We start from the raw sequence: 18,361 nt of genomic DNA, 5'->3' as shown, positions 1-18,361 counted from the left end.
AGAAGAGCTCCAAGAGGGCACATTTGAACACTAATATGGTGGATTCAACAACCAACACATTTTCAAACCACAAACAATGAAGAAAAAAGGGGAAAAATTGAACCATTCCACTAGCCCTAATCTCGGTGAAACATGGGTAAAAGAAAGCCAATGTCCAGGTTCAAATACAAAAGGGAGAGAAAGAGATGCACAAACCAGCCAAATTCCAAGAGAAGAAAGCTGTGACTGAATTGGAAAGCAACAAACACGAATCGAAAAAGAAACGAAAGGTAGAGAACGTAAAATCGAGACCGCAGACACCGACCCCGAGAAGAAATTCAAGACTTTGATAAAAAATGCAACCTAGATCGATCACACAAACGACTTCGAATTGAATAGAAAAAATGTTTCAATCGAAAAAACAAAACCAACAATGGAATTGGACGATCTCACCACTCCTAATCCCATTGAACCCATCAACGAAAGGGATAAAGAAGCAAACAACACTCGCAAGCTAATAAAGCAATATGAGAAACACAAACCCTAAAAACGCCCCAAAAACATAAAAATGAAAATTTAATACACAAACCCTAAAATGATGGTTCTATTATCAATTTAGAGAGAAGCACAAACAGAAGCAAATAACGCAAAAGAGATGAAAACAAAGAGCTAGGGTTTAGCTCTCCATACAAATGCACACTTGCTCTCTCTCTCTCTCTCTTACCTTGAGAGGACTTCGAAGAAGCAATGCGAGCGAGACTTTGAGAAGTTGAAGAAACGTTAAACTCTCCCTCTTTTGCTTTCTTTTATACTCGGACAACATAAAGAGAGAAAGAGAGAAATATAAAAAGGATCCATTGGGCCCTTTTTATAGACGTTACTCTATAACTAAGACATAACTGTCGCCTTTATAGAGTAAAACCTTATAACGATGAGATCCAAATCCCACCACCAATAAAAAAAATGAACGTTCAACGATTCAACAGGAACACTCGCTCTAATACCAATTGTTAGATTTATAAATCCACCGAAAACTAAAAAGAACTGTAATACATGTTCTTGCTAAATCGTTGAAATCAAAAGTTAAAACAAAAATTGATGCGGAAGCGTACTTGAATCCATAAGTGCTCCAATAGATCGTTGACGGGTATGATCTTCCAGAACCGGTATATGTGACCCTATTCTTTTCTCTAAACCTTATGAGAGAAGGACTGAATTCTCTTTCTAGTAATGGGGTTTTGAAGAAATAGTCATTATATAAGGTCTGGGGATCATAAACTAATGGGTATCCAAATAGGAGTTTGTTATAGAATTATAGACAGAACAAGTTTCTTTATATAGTGTATCATACCATATGTGACACCACATGGCCCAACCGTATTAGATCACATAAAGAGGGCTTGAACCTAAGACAATCTATAATGTGTGATTTATCACATGTAGGCCTACACAATTTTTCATAACAGTCTTCGCTATGTTTCACAACACACAACATTAGAGCTAAATAAATCTCACACAAGCCATGCTTATTTTGAACAAGTACGAAGAACTACCGTGGATGTTTGATAGTCTGCAAAAAATAGAATTTCTATCCACAGTAAAACAGTAGTCAGAGCAAATGTCTACATCTCAATAATTTTTTTACAACTTTTACTACCTTTAGCACATGCATGACCTATAACTGCAACAATGATGTGAGGATGAAGGCCACAACCTGATTCGAAATGTCATTGAGCTAGAGCCAACAGGTGGGAAATAAAGAACTAAACAATTTGCTCAAAGTGAACTTAAAACTGAAGTAAAACATACTCAACATAAACCTAGTGGTTGTGAGATGCAGAAAGCACACGTGTGCCATATTCTCCCAGGGTCCATATTGGGAATATGTTCCGATATGCAGAATAACTTATGCAATATATCTGTTAAAAACGCCCATAATTTCCTGCAAAGACATGAAAGCACAATCCAATAAAGAACTGGAGGGAGCAAATAATTAATTCAAATGTGCACAGGCATAAAGATCTATCGTAAGTAACATACTGGAAACTCATCAGACGACCTACCTGCTGGGGGAAATCACCATTATCCATTTGACCATTAATTAGTACTCTTGATGCACGATCCAGAGGCTTTGGATCCCTCTCAGCCTAGTTCCCAGATTTGAAAATTATCAAGTCAAATTTGACATGAAAATTACTTCCCACAAAGAAAAACAAAGGACATGCAAGTTTGCAGCCAAATACCAAAAAAAGAAGGAAAAACAGAATGCCCTTCCTGAGACGGTTATATTTATCCAAACAGGCCAGTGTATGACTATCAAGTGAACATGGCTCCAAGTCAGAAAATTTCAATCCATTTGACAGTTAGTGTACAAATTTGCTTTTGCTTCCCACTGAATCCATGTCACATGGATATGACTACAATAAAGGGATACTGCCAATTTTGCAAACTTTTAAATATGACTATTATTACACAAGGGATATTGAATGGGAGTCAAAATGGAGTATCTGTGACAGCACCGAATCCTCAACTTTTGATCTGCATAAACCAAAACTCTATGTTGTTGACAAATCCCCAAGTGTAGTTTCATGTACAAATTACTATGTAATATTAAACTGAATTTTACAGACATTTGTCTCACCCAATTCCAAAAGATTTAAACATTATGAAGAGATCTGGATTTAACATCCAACTTCTTACGCAAAGTGGCATCATCTCCTAGAATAGGCACCCGAATAGGGCTTCATCATCCATTAGACAACTAATGTGGACAAATAACTGAGCTGAAGATGGCTCCCAGACTAAAAGCTGAAACAGCTTGGTTAAGATGGTTCAACTTTTCTTCAGTCCAGCTATCATATTTGACTCAGAAATGTAACAAATATAACAAATAAAAATGAGCAGAAAATGAAATAAAAATTTGTAACAGTAAAACACACCAAATAAATGGAATTATAAGAATATGTGTCATTTAGCAATTGTGTCCATATTGTCACAAGGATATAAACTCAAAATCTGGGGGTTTAACAAACAGTTCGAATCAAGGAGCCTTGCGCCTATGGCTAACATGAACTTGAAAATGACCGAGTGGATAATGCCTGATAGAGTAACTAGAGATCAATGATTGAAAATGTGAACGTCTATGGTGCAGCCCTTAAACGGATAAATACTGTTGTTGGATCAGTAGAACCACAATTGACAGCATGCCACATGCATATACTTTTATAACAGAAGCATGTATCAGCACCATGCATGTAATTCTCGGTTATATAGAACTACCACAATGTAAAAAAATCATTCTATTCTGCATTTCACTAGCTATGAGAACTTCACCAACATCAGGATATTGCCCCTTAGATGACTGCAATGGATAGCTCCTTTTTGTTGGAGGTTGCCAGGAAGGGAAACAGAAACAGGAAACGGTATGAGAAACAAAGAGAAGAGGCACTTTTAGGCTCATTAGAAACAGAACATCACGAAAGAGATAAACAACTCTTAAGTGAAATGGAAAATGCATCAGGAAGCGTTTGGAAAGAGAGTTGTTTGGAATTTTAGATATCAAACATTTAAAAGGTTGAAACAACTATACGATATTAATTACTGGATCTGATATTGGATCTGATACTGGGAGGCTAATATACACTCGCACTTATGCTAAGGTGAACTGTTCAGTATTTAGAACGGTTGGAATGTGGCCATAAATGAACTTGTTGGCATATTACTTTTGAGAACCCTGTGAATTGTTTATATAGATAAAAAAAATTAAAATTTTCTCAAAATTTGGGGTTTGAAAAAGTTTTAAAAGGTTGGATTTTTGAGAGACGTTACATTAAGTTTGTGAGGCCCCAAATCCTTGGGTTTGGTTTTCGAAATTGTTTAAAAAAAGTTATACTTTTCACGGGGATAAGTTGGGGTCGTTACACTCTCTCTCTTTATTCTAATGTTTTCTTAAGCATTTCTATTCAACAAAGTTTTTATTCTTTATTTTTGTGTTTTGTTCTAAGACTCTTTGAAGTCTTTCTATGATCTTTTGTGCTTTTATTGTGCCTATGTATTATCCATTATTGGACTTGTGTGCGTGCTTATGTATTATAATTCTGCATACTTCATTATACGCAAGTCTTTTCCTTTTACCTGCCATTTTCATCCTTAAAACCCCAAAAAGTATTTTTTTTTACTAAAATAAATAAAATTCATAAAAAAATAAAGCTGACCCAACTCGGAACCCAACCCAAGCTTGGATTTAGTTTTGGTGAACCTAGACCCAAGTTCACTAGAGCCAAACCCAGTCAGCCTCGGTTCAATTCTATTGAACCCAGGCCTAGGTTCACAAGAGCCAAATCCAAAAAGCCTGGGTTCGACCCTTCGACCAACAAGGGGAGGAGGAGGAAAGAGGAGAAAGAAGAAGAAGAAAAAGAGGAGGGAGGAGAAGGAAGCATAAAGACAATAGGAGGAACAAAGAGAGAGATATCTAAAATTCGTTGCCGTCATCAGATCGGAAGAGGAGGGCCGTCATGGCCGTCGAAAGAGGAGAAGAGGAGTTGGGGAGGGGGAGGAGTCATGCCCTAACCCCCTACTCTATCAAAGTTGATCGAGTCCAATTTAGATAAATATAACCCTAGGTGTGGGTTGACTGCACCTGGTGTGGTAAATTTTAATATTTGCTGCACAGCACCTGCATTGCATCGTGTTGACGGGGTGCGGCAGCCTCTTTAGCAAGTTCGTGTGACATAGATGGTATTGATGCAAAATAAAATCAAGAGCAAAAACAAACATGAAAACGTTGTTAACTCATAAAGGCATCCTAAACATAATGCAAAGCAAATTTTTTTGAATGTCTTTAATAAGGATTGCTATTCAACAACCATTAAATAACAACAGACTTCAGAAGGAACAACATAAACTCTAAAAATATAACTGTTAACCTTTCCTAGATAACCAATTATCAGAACTCAAACTTGTCCAGCATCAATCAGTGCAAGCATAGCCCATGCTGTATTGACCAAATGTGAGTGGTTCCCCTTGAGATTCGTGTATACCTTATTCAATATGTAACATGTGGAAAAATACAAGTCAATACCTATTCAAATACAGCACATAACATATTTGTTCAATCATAAATAAAGAAGTTACCAACAAAGAAATTGGCAATCTATTTTAACAAAAAAATTCTTGCAAAAGTTAGACAAATAAACTATTAAATCAGAAATAATAACATAGACTTCATATTGACCAACCTCGAAGCAATGGGTACAGGGGAGGAAAACATTTAAATATGGAATATCTATTTCAAATCCATGGAAAAAGTTAGCAGTGACATTCTTGATCATGTATAGTTAAAGAAAGCAAATTAAACAGAATGCATCTTTTCCACCAATCATAAAAGCTTCCACATGAGAAAAGTGGATTCTTTCAGCAAACAAAAAAAGAAAAGTCTTAAAAAGAATCATTCTCATTCTTAGCACATGAAACGGATCATACTGAAGAACATGTGAAGATCTACTAATAAGATGTATATCCTGACTGGGAGCTAGTGTATTTGTCTCTTGCCCTTAGAAACTCCACATTGTCAAGTCAATTTTTGCTTCTAGGCCTTTGAAAGAGTAAGCATTTTGTTTGCTCATTCAAAAAACAACATAGCATAAAAGCGCCCAGATGTGTTAGATATACATAATGAACAACACGCTGAATACCATGAAGAACTATTTTATAACTTTAGCAGAAAGCAACTTCCCAACAAAACAGAGAAAAAGGATATAAACAACAAAACAAATTGAGAAGAGTGAAAGTTACTTCATCTGTTTCCAGTGTAGAATTACTTTCATGTTGTAATACCTCATAAATTTCCAAATTTTAGCAATTAATTTAACTTACATTAATAGCATCTTATGTGAATTCTTTGGGTAAATAATAAAATTAATATTATTTAAATGTGCAAAGGGGTTACAATATGCATGGACCCTTGGATTGAGTCATGGACCTTGTGGATAAGATCCATGGTCCAAGGTTAGTGGATATTTTAATTTTTAAGATAATTAGATTATTTCTTAAATTAGTAGCTAAATTAAAAAAAACTAATGATTAAAAAGCTATTTAGGATTAGCTTAAGTAGCAAGCAAACATTTTAAGCTTAATTTTAAGATTTATTAAATTAAAACCTAATTAGGAAACACAATTAGGAAAAGTGTGTTTTCCTAAGGGTTTCCAAAGAGGGGTGCCATATAGGAAAACCAACCTAGGCGGGATGCCTCCTCTATATGAAGAGAGGTTAGGGCTGCCTCTCTCAAGAAAATCATGTTTCTAAGAGAGAGCAGCAGCCAAGAGAGAGAAAGAGAGAGTTGCTAGAGGGAGAAGGAAGGCCTCACAATTTTCTGGCCTTCGAGGAGAAGACCCAGCCATCTATGCGAATAGCTCCGCTCAGTTCCGCTTACGCTTAGAAGGTATGGGCTCTCTCTCTACCCAAGAGAAGAGGATGGTTGCATAGATCGAACGATCGTTGGTTTAAGAAATAAAAACATAAAACAAAAACCAAAAATGGTTTTTGTAGGGACATTTTGGAGGGTTGGATAAGCTAGTTAAATTCCTGAATTTTGTCCCTGTTATCGCATAACCAGATCTGAGCGTGTGAATATATTTTTATATTTATAACCTAAACTGCCATTCATTTTTGTGGGTTTTCAAACTGTTTAGAACAACATAAACGATTTATGTGGCTTGGGTCGTGTTAGGCATGAACTGGATATTTTTTTTTAGTTAGTTGATTTGCATGTTTAGATTTATTTGAATCTGCGTTTTTGGTGACTGATCGCATATTCAGTCTAATTGGGCATGAGTTTGATTGATCGCATGCTTAACGTTGCATGCTCAACCCTAATGAATCTGTAATTTTTCTTTCATGGGCTGCATGATCAGTTTGATCGAAACCTGCAGATTTGTAATGGATGGCCTGATCATTAAAACCTGTATTTATTGTGTGGGTTGAGGCTCTGTCCTACTGAAATTGTGTTTACCATGTTGCTGCATATTTCTTGGAAATTGTATGCGCAGTTCCATTAAAATCTTGTTCTTTTTAATTTGATGTTGCATGCATCTGATAAATTGAAATCTGCAATGTTTTTCTTTTATTGGCTGCATGATCAGTTCGATGGAAACATGCATATTTTAATTGATTACATGTTCAGTCAATGAAATCTGTGTGTTATGGGTTACATGCACAATACATAAAGTCTGTGTTTTGGCATTGGTAACCCAATATTCTATGTGGTCTACATGGGTTGCACATAGTCTAACGATTGTGTCCAGATATTTTAATTTTTAAGATAATTAGATTATTTCTTAAATTAGTAGCTAAATTTAAAAAAAAAAACTAATGATTAAACAGCCATTTAGGATTAGCTTAAGTAGCAAGCAAACATTTTAAGCTTAATTTTAAGATATATTAAATTAAAACCTAATTAGGAAACACAATTAGGAAAAATGTGTTTTCCTAAGGGTTTCCAAAGAGGGGCACCATCTAGGAAACTCAACCTAGGTGGGACATAGTCTAACGATTGTGTCCAGATTTGTAATCTTGTACAGAAAACCTGTTTTGGATGGTACGTGCCTACTTAGATTTATTTTGCTTCTTTCTATGTGCATTGTCCGTCATGGGGAATTGATTTTACATTGCTTTTGAGGGTTCAGGTGGACTCAACCTAAACTCGGTTTGAGGGTTCATGTTGGTTTAACCAAATTCAGTTTTGAGTGTTCAGGTTGGACTGAACCTGAATTTGGTTTGGGGTTCGAAGTCCATATGTGGTTCAGTGATTCTTGGGATCTAAACCTCTTCTTGGTTCAGAATTGGGGTTCTTTTGATTATGATTTTTAGCTTGGGGTTAGCCCAGAGTTACTGGAAGCGCCTAGGTACGCGAAACGTCGCGCTTCGAAAGCGTGAGGGGAAGCGTCCCCCTTTTTTGGGAAGCACACTTCCCTTTTATGGGAAGCACGCTTCCCCCACGCTTCCCCATTTTTTCCATTTTTTTCGCTTCCCCCTCGCTTTCGAGACGGTTCATAATTTTCTTCTAAGTAGTCCCACTCTTCCTAAATTTTTGAAAGTGCCTCGCTTCCCGCTCTCGCTTCCTCGACTGAAGATATTGAATGTCGTGTGCAATGTTTACCCCAAGAACCCGATAGGTGGTACGTGTTCTTAGTTACGATTTTAAGGAACTTTCACCACTTTGCCTGGGGGTGTTGTTGTTTTACTTAGCTATAATTATTGGTATACCAAGAAAAGTGGCATCAAAGGGCGATGATGTCCTTGTTGTCCCAGTATTAGGTGTTGATTCTTAATGTTCCAACTTAAGGTGATGATTCCTGATGTTGGTTGAGGGACATGTGTGAAACCCAAATAATAAAATACAAATTGTGTGTTTAAAATACAATTGAGGACTACCTTGGATCTCGAGATTTGACTTGTTTGTAGTATTCGTGGGATTTGTACAAGATGAAAACTTAAATGAGGTGTATTAAGTATACACATGCATTCAAAAGTAATGGTTAAAAATTAGATAAAAAGTCATTCATTTAATATGTATTGCTCTATGTCACATGGGTGCGGGTGCGACTCAATTTCAAAAAATTTGGACACGGGGACGCGGGTATATATATATATATATTTTAAAATATATATATCTAAGACCAAGACTGTACTGAGCACAGTCTGGTAAAGACTGTACTGAGCACAGTCTTGGTAAAGACTGTGCTCAACACAGTCTGGTAAAGACACAGTCTTGGTAAAGACTGTGCAGAGCACAGACTGGTAAAGACTGTGCAGAGCACAGTCTTGGTGAAGACTGTGCAGAGCACAGTATGGGTTCTAAAAGTATATATATATATATTTTTAAAAAATATATAAAAGATAATTTTTTTAGTTTTTATACATTTTTTGTCCTAAAATGGACAAAAATAGACTCGGTCAAAGTTGACCGAGTCCAAAAAGTGGACGGACTTGGCCTCGACTCATTGACCGAGTCTGACTTGGCATTGACCGAGTCCGAGCCGAGTCCGAAGCCGCACCCATGTTGGGGCGTGTCGACTCGGGTGCGGCGCCTCCTTAGCCGAGTCCGTGTGACATAGGTATTGCTTTATGTAGCATGCGATTTTTTATTGCCTGTATTAAATTGGTTTATATTGTAAGTCTATTTTAGTTGTGAATTGTACTTTAAGGCTTTCTTAAACTTATGCTTGAATTGATGTATGCTTCTTTCCTTGCTGTCGGATTTTGAGAGGGTCTCATATAAGAACATCGGTTCTTACCTCGTTTTTCTTACCTCGTTTTTAAAACTTTTTTTATGAGTATGGTGATGGTGGAAATGACTAGTTGGAGAGGATGATAATTTATGATTTGGTGGCCAGGATTCTAAATGTTATGGGATTGAATTGTGTTTGAACTTAAAGTTGGATTTATTGAATTGATTTTAATTTGAATTAAATTATGGTTTGAAATGTGTGTATGATGGATATGAAATCGGTGATGTGCCCCAGGTATGTGGGTTTTCTTTTCCGCAAAGATTTAAAAACGTATGTTCAATTATAAAAAAAATAAAAAAAAATCATGAATTTTCAAGGGTGAGTTTGGGGTCGTTAGACATGTAGTTTCAGATGATGAGATTTTTCCATGTGTTTTATGAGATTATAAAAATCTCTCTCCATATATTCTTCACATACAATATCTTAGACCATTTTTTGTAGGATCCAAGTCCAATAGGAGAATTAGATCTAGATGCTTGATGCGTTGTCATATCTGTAACCCGCTCAAAATTTGTAACCAAAACTAAAAGTTTGATTTTTGCTATGTTTATTTGATAAAGGGTTTTATCCTTGATTGCCTCTTTCTCTAATTGAGTTTAAGTGAGCTAATATAGCTCAAACTTGCATTAAGGCGGGTCACCTAGAGCTTAGTCCAGATGTCCGGATACAGCAATGACATAAATATGGCCTTGCATCAAAGAATTTTGTTTTTTTTTGGGTTAAAAATTTTAGGGCGCTGCTATCAAGTTTAAAAAGGGTTGACTTGAGAATGGCCTAACTCGGATGAATCGACGAGTCATACGTGACTTAGACGAGTTTGGAACAAAAACTCAATCCAAGATAGGCTCATGACTCGGCTGATTTAAGGAAGCATGACTTGAAAAAAAAAGAAGAAAAATAAGAAAAGAAATTGAAGGAATAGAAAGAGGGGTGGGTCGAATAATGATATGGAAAACCTACCTCTTTCCCCTCTTTGGTCCTCAACGTTGTGCCTCTGCCCTGTTAACGACCGTGCCGCTGCTGGTGGGTTTTTCGGCGAGTGAAGGGAGCACGGGCAACGGAGGCAGGTGGCACTGCTGTCTCGGCTCTTTCGATTGTTGCAGCATGCTCGGTGGGTTTTTTGACGATGCAAAAGGGCACTACGAAGAGGCCGGCCTTGCGGCACCCTGGTCTGTGACAGTCCTTTCTCTCTCTATGTGTGTGTAGATTGAGGGCTCATCCATCGGTACGACACGTGAGGGGAGTTTTCTTGGGTCAGTGTTCTGAGGGTCCTAGGAATCAAGGAAACGATCACCTAGCCGCCCATTTCATAAGGAATCAATAAGATGTATTCCTTTGCTCTCTCTCTCTCTCTCTGCGCTAAACTGTGGAAGTGTGAATGGAATGCTAACTAGAATTTGTTATCTTGGTGTCTCATAGAAATTTCAAGTTTTTTATATGCTTTGGCGGGAAACTGGAATATGTAAACTAGTAAAATATGTAAACTGGTATGAACAGAAATTTTCATATTTTTTTTGCAAATCTAACCCTGTAGATGCATTAGGCGTGATCTATTTGTTTGGAATCAACTCTTGGATCATCGTAATAGGATCAAGAAAAGTGATTTTTTATGCTTGCATATTTACTAAAATTCTGAGTCTTAAAAGATCCTTCTTATACCATGCATCTAGATCACATCCTTACGGTGAAATTTTAGAAAAAAATAAAAAAAGCCTATGAAAATCTTGGTGCATACCAGTTTACATATTTGACTGGTTTACATATTTTAGTTACCCATGCTTTGGCATATGGCTAACTTTTAACTCCCTTATATAGTTATTATTAGACTTGCGTGGTTCTTGTGCATCTTTAATTGGTGCGATATGCGTTTTTGTATTATTGCATTTATGCTGAATTAGAAACATAGCAATGTCACGTCTTAGATGTTCTTATGTTAAAATTTGCTAAATATGAATGATAGTTAGCAAAAATTTGTTGAAATGTGACTCGCCCCAGTCACCCAGTTGCATGTGGCCGATCCGTGACTGAGTTCCGAGAATGCGAACCATATCTGTGAGAGTTTTGAGCCTTGAGATCTTTCTTTATGCATTCCCGAAAATCATCCACAAACTGATAATCAGAGGGCATGATAAATAATATCAAGATTCCCATCTCTTTCTATTGACCTTGAATTGTCTCAGTTTTATTGTAGCCTTTGTGGGTTTTTTGATTTGGGAGAAAAACAAATGATTTATGTTAGCTCCATTATGTTCACTGTGCTCACAAAAGAGCTACTAAAACGGAGAGCACCCAAAAAATGCATTTGTTTAAATCCTCATGCCTAAAACTCACTTTTGGGGGTTGAATTTTTCCAAAATGGGAAATTTTATTTTTTCATCTTATGTGATCTCCATCTCTGCCATTCACGATTCATCTAATTGTCTTGGTTTTGTAGTTACCAAAATTTCCTTGTTTCTCCCTTTGCTCAACATAGGAATTCTCTTTCTCCTCTATCTGATGCCTTGAGTCTCTTAAACTTGAATTTCTTCAACTTATTCCAGCAAGTAAATTGCAGCTTTGGGCCTCTTATATGTAAAGAGTGTTCAAGACATGATTCCCTTACTGTGTCTTTGGAGGCACCCATCTATCCAAATGATTTGGATAGGTTGGTAAAATTGCATTTGTTGAGCACCAGGAAATTATCCTATCACAATATCCCACTTCTCTGGGTTAGTGGAATAAACACACCCGCTTATAGTGCATTTTGTTGCAGATTCTCTGGAAAGCATGAGAAGCCATGGTTTTGCGCTTTGGAGTGTAGCACTTGGACCCATTTATCCAGAAATGTGGGATAAGCTGGACAGTGCAACATGGAGCACAAATGCTGTATCTCATCTTATCTCATCTTGTTTGGATAGGTGGCATCAAGCAAATACCTACTTGTCATCAGTTCAGATCAGGATGTAGAGTTCTTGATTGTTGCAAAGAGTGGAAGTGAACCAGTGGTGGTGTAAAGACCATGTTTTTGCTTATCAGAACTGTAGAAAAGGAACCAATAGATGGGGAATAATGCCAATGCGTTCCATTGGTTTATGGGATCTATAGACCCTATATGATCTTTGTATGCTTTTGGCATACCTAGAAGACGAGTGCCATGGGTCTGCACATGCTGTTATTTACTGCCCGAACTATGGTATATCCATATAGGAGGCTTCATCGTCAAGCCCTGTCTTGCTTGCATGGCATCTGCTCTTTTTGCAGCATGTGTGTCATGAGGACTTACTAAGAGGTCTCCCTGCCTTTTTATATTCAGAATCCTGTTGAAATTTGGTGTATTCAGTGGCAGAGCCACATACTGGCCATGGTGGGCAAGTGACTACCTGACCCAGAAATCCCCAATAAGGGGTTTGGGTCGGGGTGGGCAAGTGCCCACCCTGACAGGATGAATCTCTCTCTCTCTCTCCTATGTACACACACATTTGTGCGACCCTAATTTGGATTTCTGGCTCTACCTATATATAGTAAATGAAGCAAGGAGGCAGAATATGATGCACTTCTGCTTAAAATTGCCGAATGACCTAAAGATGGTTGTTAGGGGTATGATAGTTGGGTTATAATTTTTTGGATGACTAGTTGTATGCCTATTGGGTTTTTACTCGTGATTTTGATGCAGTTGCAGGCATATTTAGATCTTGTTTTCTTCTCTTGGATATGGAACCACCCAGCTCATCTATAGAAATAAAGACACCTGACACAAACACAGGTTGCCGGAAGGAAAAAAAGCCAAGGCAAAACATACAGACCCCGGTCACCCGTTGCACTCGGTCCCAATCAGCTCCGGATTGGACTGTTGAGGAAATGCTTGTTCTGGTGAAGGAGATTGTTGCCATTGAAGAGGATTGTCTGAAAGCACTCTCAAGTTACCAAAAATGGAAGATTATATCTGATAATTGTACATGTTTGGGTGTTGTCAGATCATCAAATCAATGCAAGAAGCAGTGGGATACTATGTTTGCCGACTATGGTAAGATCAGGTTCTGGGAATCTCAATCTCAAGAGCATCTCTATTGGAGTCTATCTGATGACCAGAAAAAAGAATTTAAGCTTCCAACTGTGTTTGACAAGGAGATATATGGATTGATCCGCGACTTTCTGATAGCGCAAGAGGATATATCTGACTCAGAGACATTAAGTGAATCTGATGCTTCTGTCCGAAAAATTGGGAGGACTGAACAAACTGCTATTGCAAAGGCTGGTAAGGGGATTTTCTGCATATTATGTACTATACTAAATATTTATATGCTATCTTCCTTCAAAAGAAAAATCATACGCTATCTGTTGGTGTGAATCAAGTTTTGACCATTTCTATCAGGGAAAAAATGGACAACCACAAAGAAGATGCGGGTTTTCAGGTTCTGCAGGCACCCTTCTTTGATTAACAGAGTTCCTGTTAGTTGTTGTTCATGAACTTACCTGAGTACAAAATGTGACCCTTGTGTATGTGCACATGCCTGATGTGAGATACATACTAAAAGAGCGTATGTGGTGTGTGTGACATGTTTGTTTTTCAATGGACTTCAAATTTTTTGGAACATAGTAGTTTTCATTTTACTATTCTGACTGCTTATATAGCCCAAAAGGTATTATGCCTGGATTTCAAACTGGGGTACTAGCTCATGAATAAGACTAATTGTAACAAAACCTTATTATTTTTTAATTGTAACAAATCCTTAGTGTTTTGGCTGAGACCTAAAAAGTGTAACAAATCACTTCATGACACAAAATATGACAAACCTGGCCAATTGATTTTTTTGCTTGATGGTTTTACCTTTTTGTTGTTTGAAAAATTCGACACCTTGGTCAAACTACTTGCTGCCTAAAAAAATAAGGCACCAAGTATGTTGTCGCCTGAAAAAATCAGGGACCATGATTTTGATCTCAAGAAAACAGTAAATTGGCGTTGTTATATTTTCTAGTTCGCTGTCAGTTATGATATTGTGCTAAAAATTAGTGTCATCTACGTCATTATCTGTATCTTTTATGTGTATCATGTAAGTTATTTGCCCTCATTCTTTCTCTGTTGTAGTTATTCCTAGTTTCTTCTTGCAAGGTCCAAAAAGGGAAATTCAAGAAAGGTCTCATTCCTTGCAATGTTCAAAAAGAGAAACTGAAAATAGACCTACATGCAAAATAGAAAGAGAGCATGATATTACTACTGAATTGAAGGAGAACTGTCAACATATTGATGCTATTCTTCAAAGTAAAATAGTGAAAGTTGATGATGGTGTTTCCTCAGTGGATCCAGAAAGAAGCAGTATGACACAGACTGCATTCAGAAGACAGCAAGGTGATGAGCTAGTAAAAGCTCTTGGAGGATTGGTCTGCACCTTGAACCAGTTTGTAGATATAGCAAGAGAAAGCTGATGTACATGAGAAACTAAAGTTTTCCTGGTGCAGCAAATTTTGACCCTCTTAATCATCACCCTATTTTGTTTCTCAATTGATTTTGTTATCTTTACATTTGTGTCCACTTTTGTGGAGAATGCACTGTTTGTAAATTGTTCCTGTAAGATGGTTGTGGTTTTTGACAAAGAAGCCAATTTAAAGAGCTGCCTTTCAGTAAACCTTTGAAGCTTTCCAGTCTGAATACATCATAATCTGGGTTAATTTTTGTTGTTGGTGGTGGCGGTGATTGGGCTATCAGATTTTTTTTAACCATCGTTGAATGCAACTAACAAGTCAGGCTTTGTTCAATCATCAAATTCTTTCAATTTTGTTCTGAAATATTTTCAGGGTTTTGAAATCCCTTGTCTTGTTTTGATATTATTTGGATAGGTTAATTTACAGCACCAAATTGCTTGAATACTATTCAATTTCTGAAATTAATGCATGACGTTTTTTTTCTTTTAATTATTTAAATAAAAAAGCATGAAAAGTTTTCAAATGGTATTGGATAAAGAAAAAAAAAAGAAATTTGTAGGTATTTTGATCAATATTTCATCACTACAAACTTTAGTACCTTTTTAACTAAGAGATCTTGGGTTTGAGTCTTATAGGGTTCACACTGGACTTGGCTTTTCTTGTGAAAAGAAAAGCTATGGTCCCATTTGGAAACTAAAAAAGTTTCATAGGGAAAGTAAATGTTGCTTATGAAAAATTATGATATGATTACCAAATAAAAAAAATTTCAGCTTGTTTGTGTAGCATGAGAAAACAGAGTGGAAAAATGAGAGAGAGAGAGAGAGAGAGAGATTATCCAATATGCGAATATCTGTGGACTCCTGCCACTGAATGTCCAATTGCAGTTTAAGGGATATTATCCAAAGAATCAGATTTTTGTTGCTCAAAGTACTTTTATGAATCTTCAGATATTTAGCAAGAGGGTGCTTCGGCTTGTTGGAGTTTTTTTTTCTCTGAATGCTAGCACATAACATTTTGTGGTGGTTAGATAAGCAAACACGTAAACCTTGGCACTTTTTAGATATTTCGAATGCTATTTTGTTTGTTACTTGGGATGCATTCATGTATCGGTATCTTTTCTGCATTTTGAAAGAAATGATGTTAATGTTCATGTGGTTGTTATGTGATCATGCATTTGTGCGGCGGCATTTATAGATAATTTGAAAAGTAGTGGCACCTTGGCGTTGTTTTTTTTTTTTTGAAAGGCAAGCTGGGGTTAATCCAACTCCTACCAGTTATACAACTATACCATTGGGTTTTGAACCTGCAATGCCCCAACACAAGGTGACGTGCACTAGCTGCTCCGACCAGACAAGTGGAGAGTAAGGCAACCATTTGGTTAGTGCTGGGACAAACAATGCTAAGGAGTGGGGAGCAGCTTGGTGCATAGAACGAAGCTAGTGGCCATGGGGATGCTTGGTACACCAAGTACTTGTAATGAGCATTTGGAGTGAGTTTGATGTGTGACATAGCTCTACGTTTTTTTTTTTGTGTGTGTGTGCGTACACCCGTGCACATGCACATCTGTGGTACTATGGATATGTTGATTACATGCCTTGATAGCATGTGAGCGCTTTCGCAGACGAATATTGGCAAGAGGAAATATTGACTACATCTTCCTCGGAAGAAAGCTACTTATTTTAATTTATTTACAATTTTTTCCTTGCAAAGAAGATCCTCACCATTCCCATGGACTTTCAAAAACCAGACAATCAGAGGAAACACTGAGACTTTAATTTATAAGAAAGCTCACATTATTGACAAGCAAGACCATCGATATTTTTAAGTATCAGGTGGTCGGCCCTTTCGACGCTAGCAGTTACAAAAACTAACAGTTGATTATATAATTTTAATCTTGAGACAATTTTTTTTGAAAGGCAAGCTGGGGTTAACTGTATAATTGGGTTTTGAACCTGCAACATCCCAACACAAGGTGACGTGCACTAGCTGCTCCTACCAGACAAGCAGAGCCCAAAGGTTGCATGGATAAAGGGGCCTTATACTGTATACTATCAACCCAGAAAACCAAGGAAGCCTAAACAAACATGACATGTATGATAGAGTTGCTAGCTTGTTACCATTGAATCACTGACCAATAAATCTGTTGGACCATATCAACTACACCCCTCGTAGGGTGCATGAGCACAAAGCATCATTGAGCTGTGGCCTATTTGGACAGGCACACATGCTCCTTCATGATCATTGCCTAATTATGCCCTCTTAATCCTAGTATTGAATATCAGTCTCTTCATGACTTGCAATGGCTTTATTATATCTCTAAATTAATGTTAAGGACTTCAGGTATCTCTTAATGAGTATTAGTTGAGTTTACAAACTTCCATCAAAGAGTTCTGAATTTTGTTGTTTGGCTGTCAACTAGTGTCTGCGTGCTTTGCTTCAAAGAGATTGCTTGGCACATTAAATTTCGAGCTCCTCTATGAAAATTATTCTCATAAAACCAGTGCCAAAAACCTTTAGAATATTTGGTGATTTTGCATTATACTAGAAACTATGTGAAGGTACCAACGGGGGGCTCCACGTGGTTGGTAGGAGCTGTCAGTGCATGTTTCCTTGTGGTGGGACGTTGCAGGTTCAAACCCCAGTGGTATGTTGAATAATAACTGGTGGGGATCTGCCTAACCCCAGCTTGCCTTTCAAAAAAGAGAAACTATGCACCAAAGGCTCATGACACCATAAACCTGTATTAAGTGTTCACCACCTTAGAAAAAATACAAATATTGACTGTAGTGTGAAGAGCATAGGCCTGAATTTTCTTTTCTTTTTTTAATATATAACCACCCAATTTACAAATAATAGCAACAAAAAATTTCAAGGTGAATTATAGATATGCCACAGAACAATCGATTCTTGATTATTTAAATCAGTGTTCTCGCCCTCAAGTGAATGAGTCCAAACACAGGCAAGCTTTTTGCTATACACAAACAACAAGCTCTCAATTTCGCTTCCACATCACGCGACAAACAATTCATATCACGCACATACCCTGCTTCCTTAATCCCCCTAATCAATTTATCCAGCTCTTTGTAGATAGTATTGGATCACGGCTGCAACCTATCACCAACAGTAAACCTGAACATGTTCACTTTTACGATCATTTGTCCTGGAGTTTTCATCACCCATCTCTTTTTCATCTGCTCTGTTACAATCTTGCCCTCAAGTGCATTTTATCAAGACCATGCATTCCACATATGGAAATCATTGTGTGCCACGAAACTATGTTCTGTTCAAGCATTTCATCAAACAATTGCATGGCAAACCTACTTTTTACATAGAGATCAATAATGGCACTGTCTAACACCAAACCTGAATTGAAACATTTGTTATACTTATTTATGCTTAACGAAAGTTGATTATTACGAGACAATATAACTTAACGGAAGAATCCACATGTATTAGAGTAATCCAGATAACTTAGGGTTTGCATTTTTTGGTTATCTGGTCTTGCAAATAAATCAAGTTTCTGTTCACATTCTAAGAGTCATTTTCAGTTCTCAACATAAGGGCAAAGGAAAGGCGAAGTTCTTTGATGATGTCCCAATATCAATAGTTCAACACCACATGATTTAAATTTAAGATGAATAGCTACGAAACAATCTTCAACATAAAAGATGCCCTGTGACAAAAAAGAAAAAGA

The 18,361-nt window shown here is 37.2% G+C and overlaps 1 protein-coding gene across 1 annotated transcript; it reads left to right on the top strand.

Moving 5' to 3' along the window:
- Positions 1-6,287: 6,287 nt before the first annotated feature.
- On the top strand, positions 6,288-14,870 carry LOC149814791 (sequence-specific DNA binding transcription factor). The gene is made up of 3 exons (XM_089989538.1): positions 6,288-6,419; positions 12,920-13,501; positions 14,357-14,870. Exons 2-3 carry the CDS (start codon positions 12,958-12,960, stop codon positions 14,668-14,670), a joined length of 858 nt encoding a protein of 285 aa, XP_089845664.1. The 5' UTR covers positions 6,288-6,419; positions 12,920-12,957; the 3' UTR covers positions 14,671-14,870.
- Positions 14,871-18,361: the final 3,491 nt, after the last annotated feature.

The sequence above is a fragment of the Nuphar pumila genome, chromosome 15, assembly GCF_984573655.1.
Source record: "Nuphar pumila chromosome 15, dmNupPumi1.hap1.1, whole genome shotgun sequence".
Classification (NCBI taxonomy): domain Eukaryota; kingdom Viridiplantae; phylum Streptophyta; class Magnoliopsida; order Nymphaeales; family Nymphaeaceae; genus Nuphar; species Nuphar pumila.
Note: the sequence above shows the minus strand (reverse complement) of the source record. Positions and strands in the feature narration are given on the sequence as shown.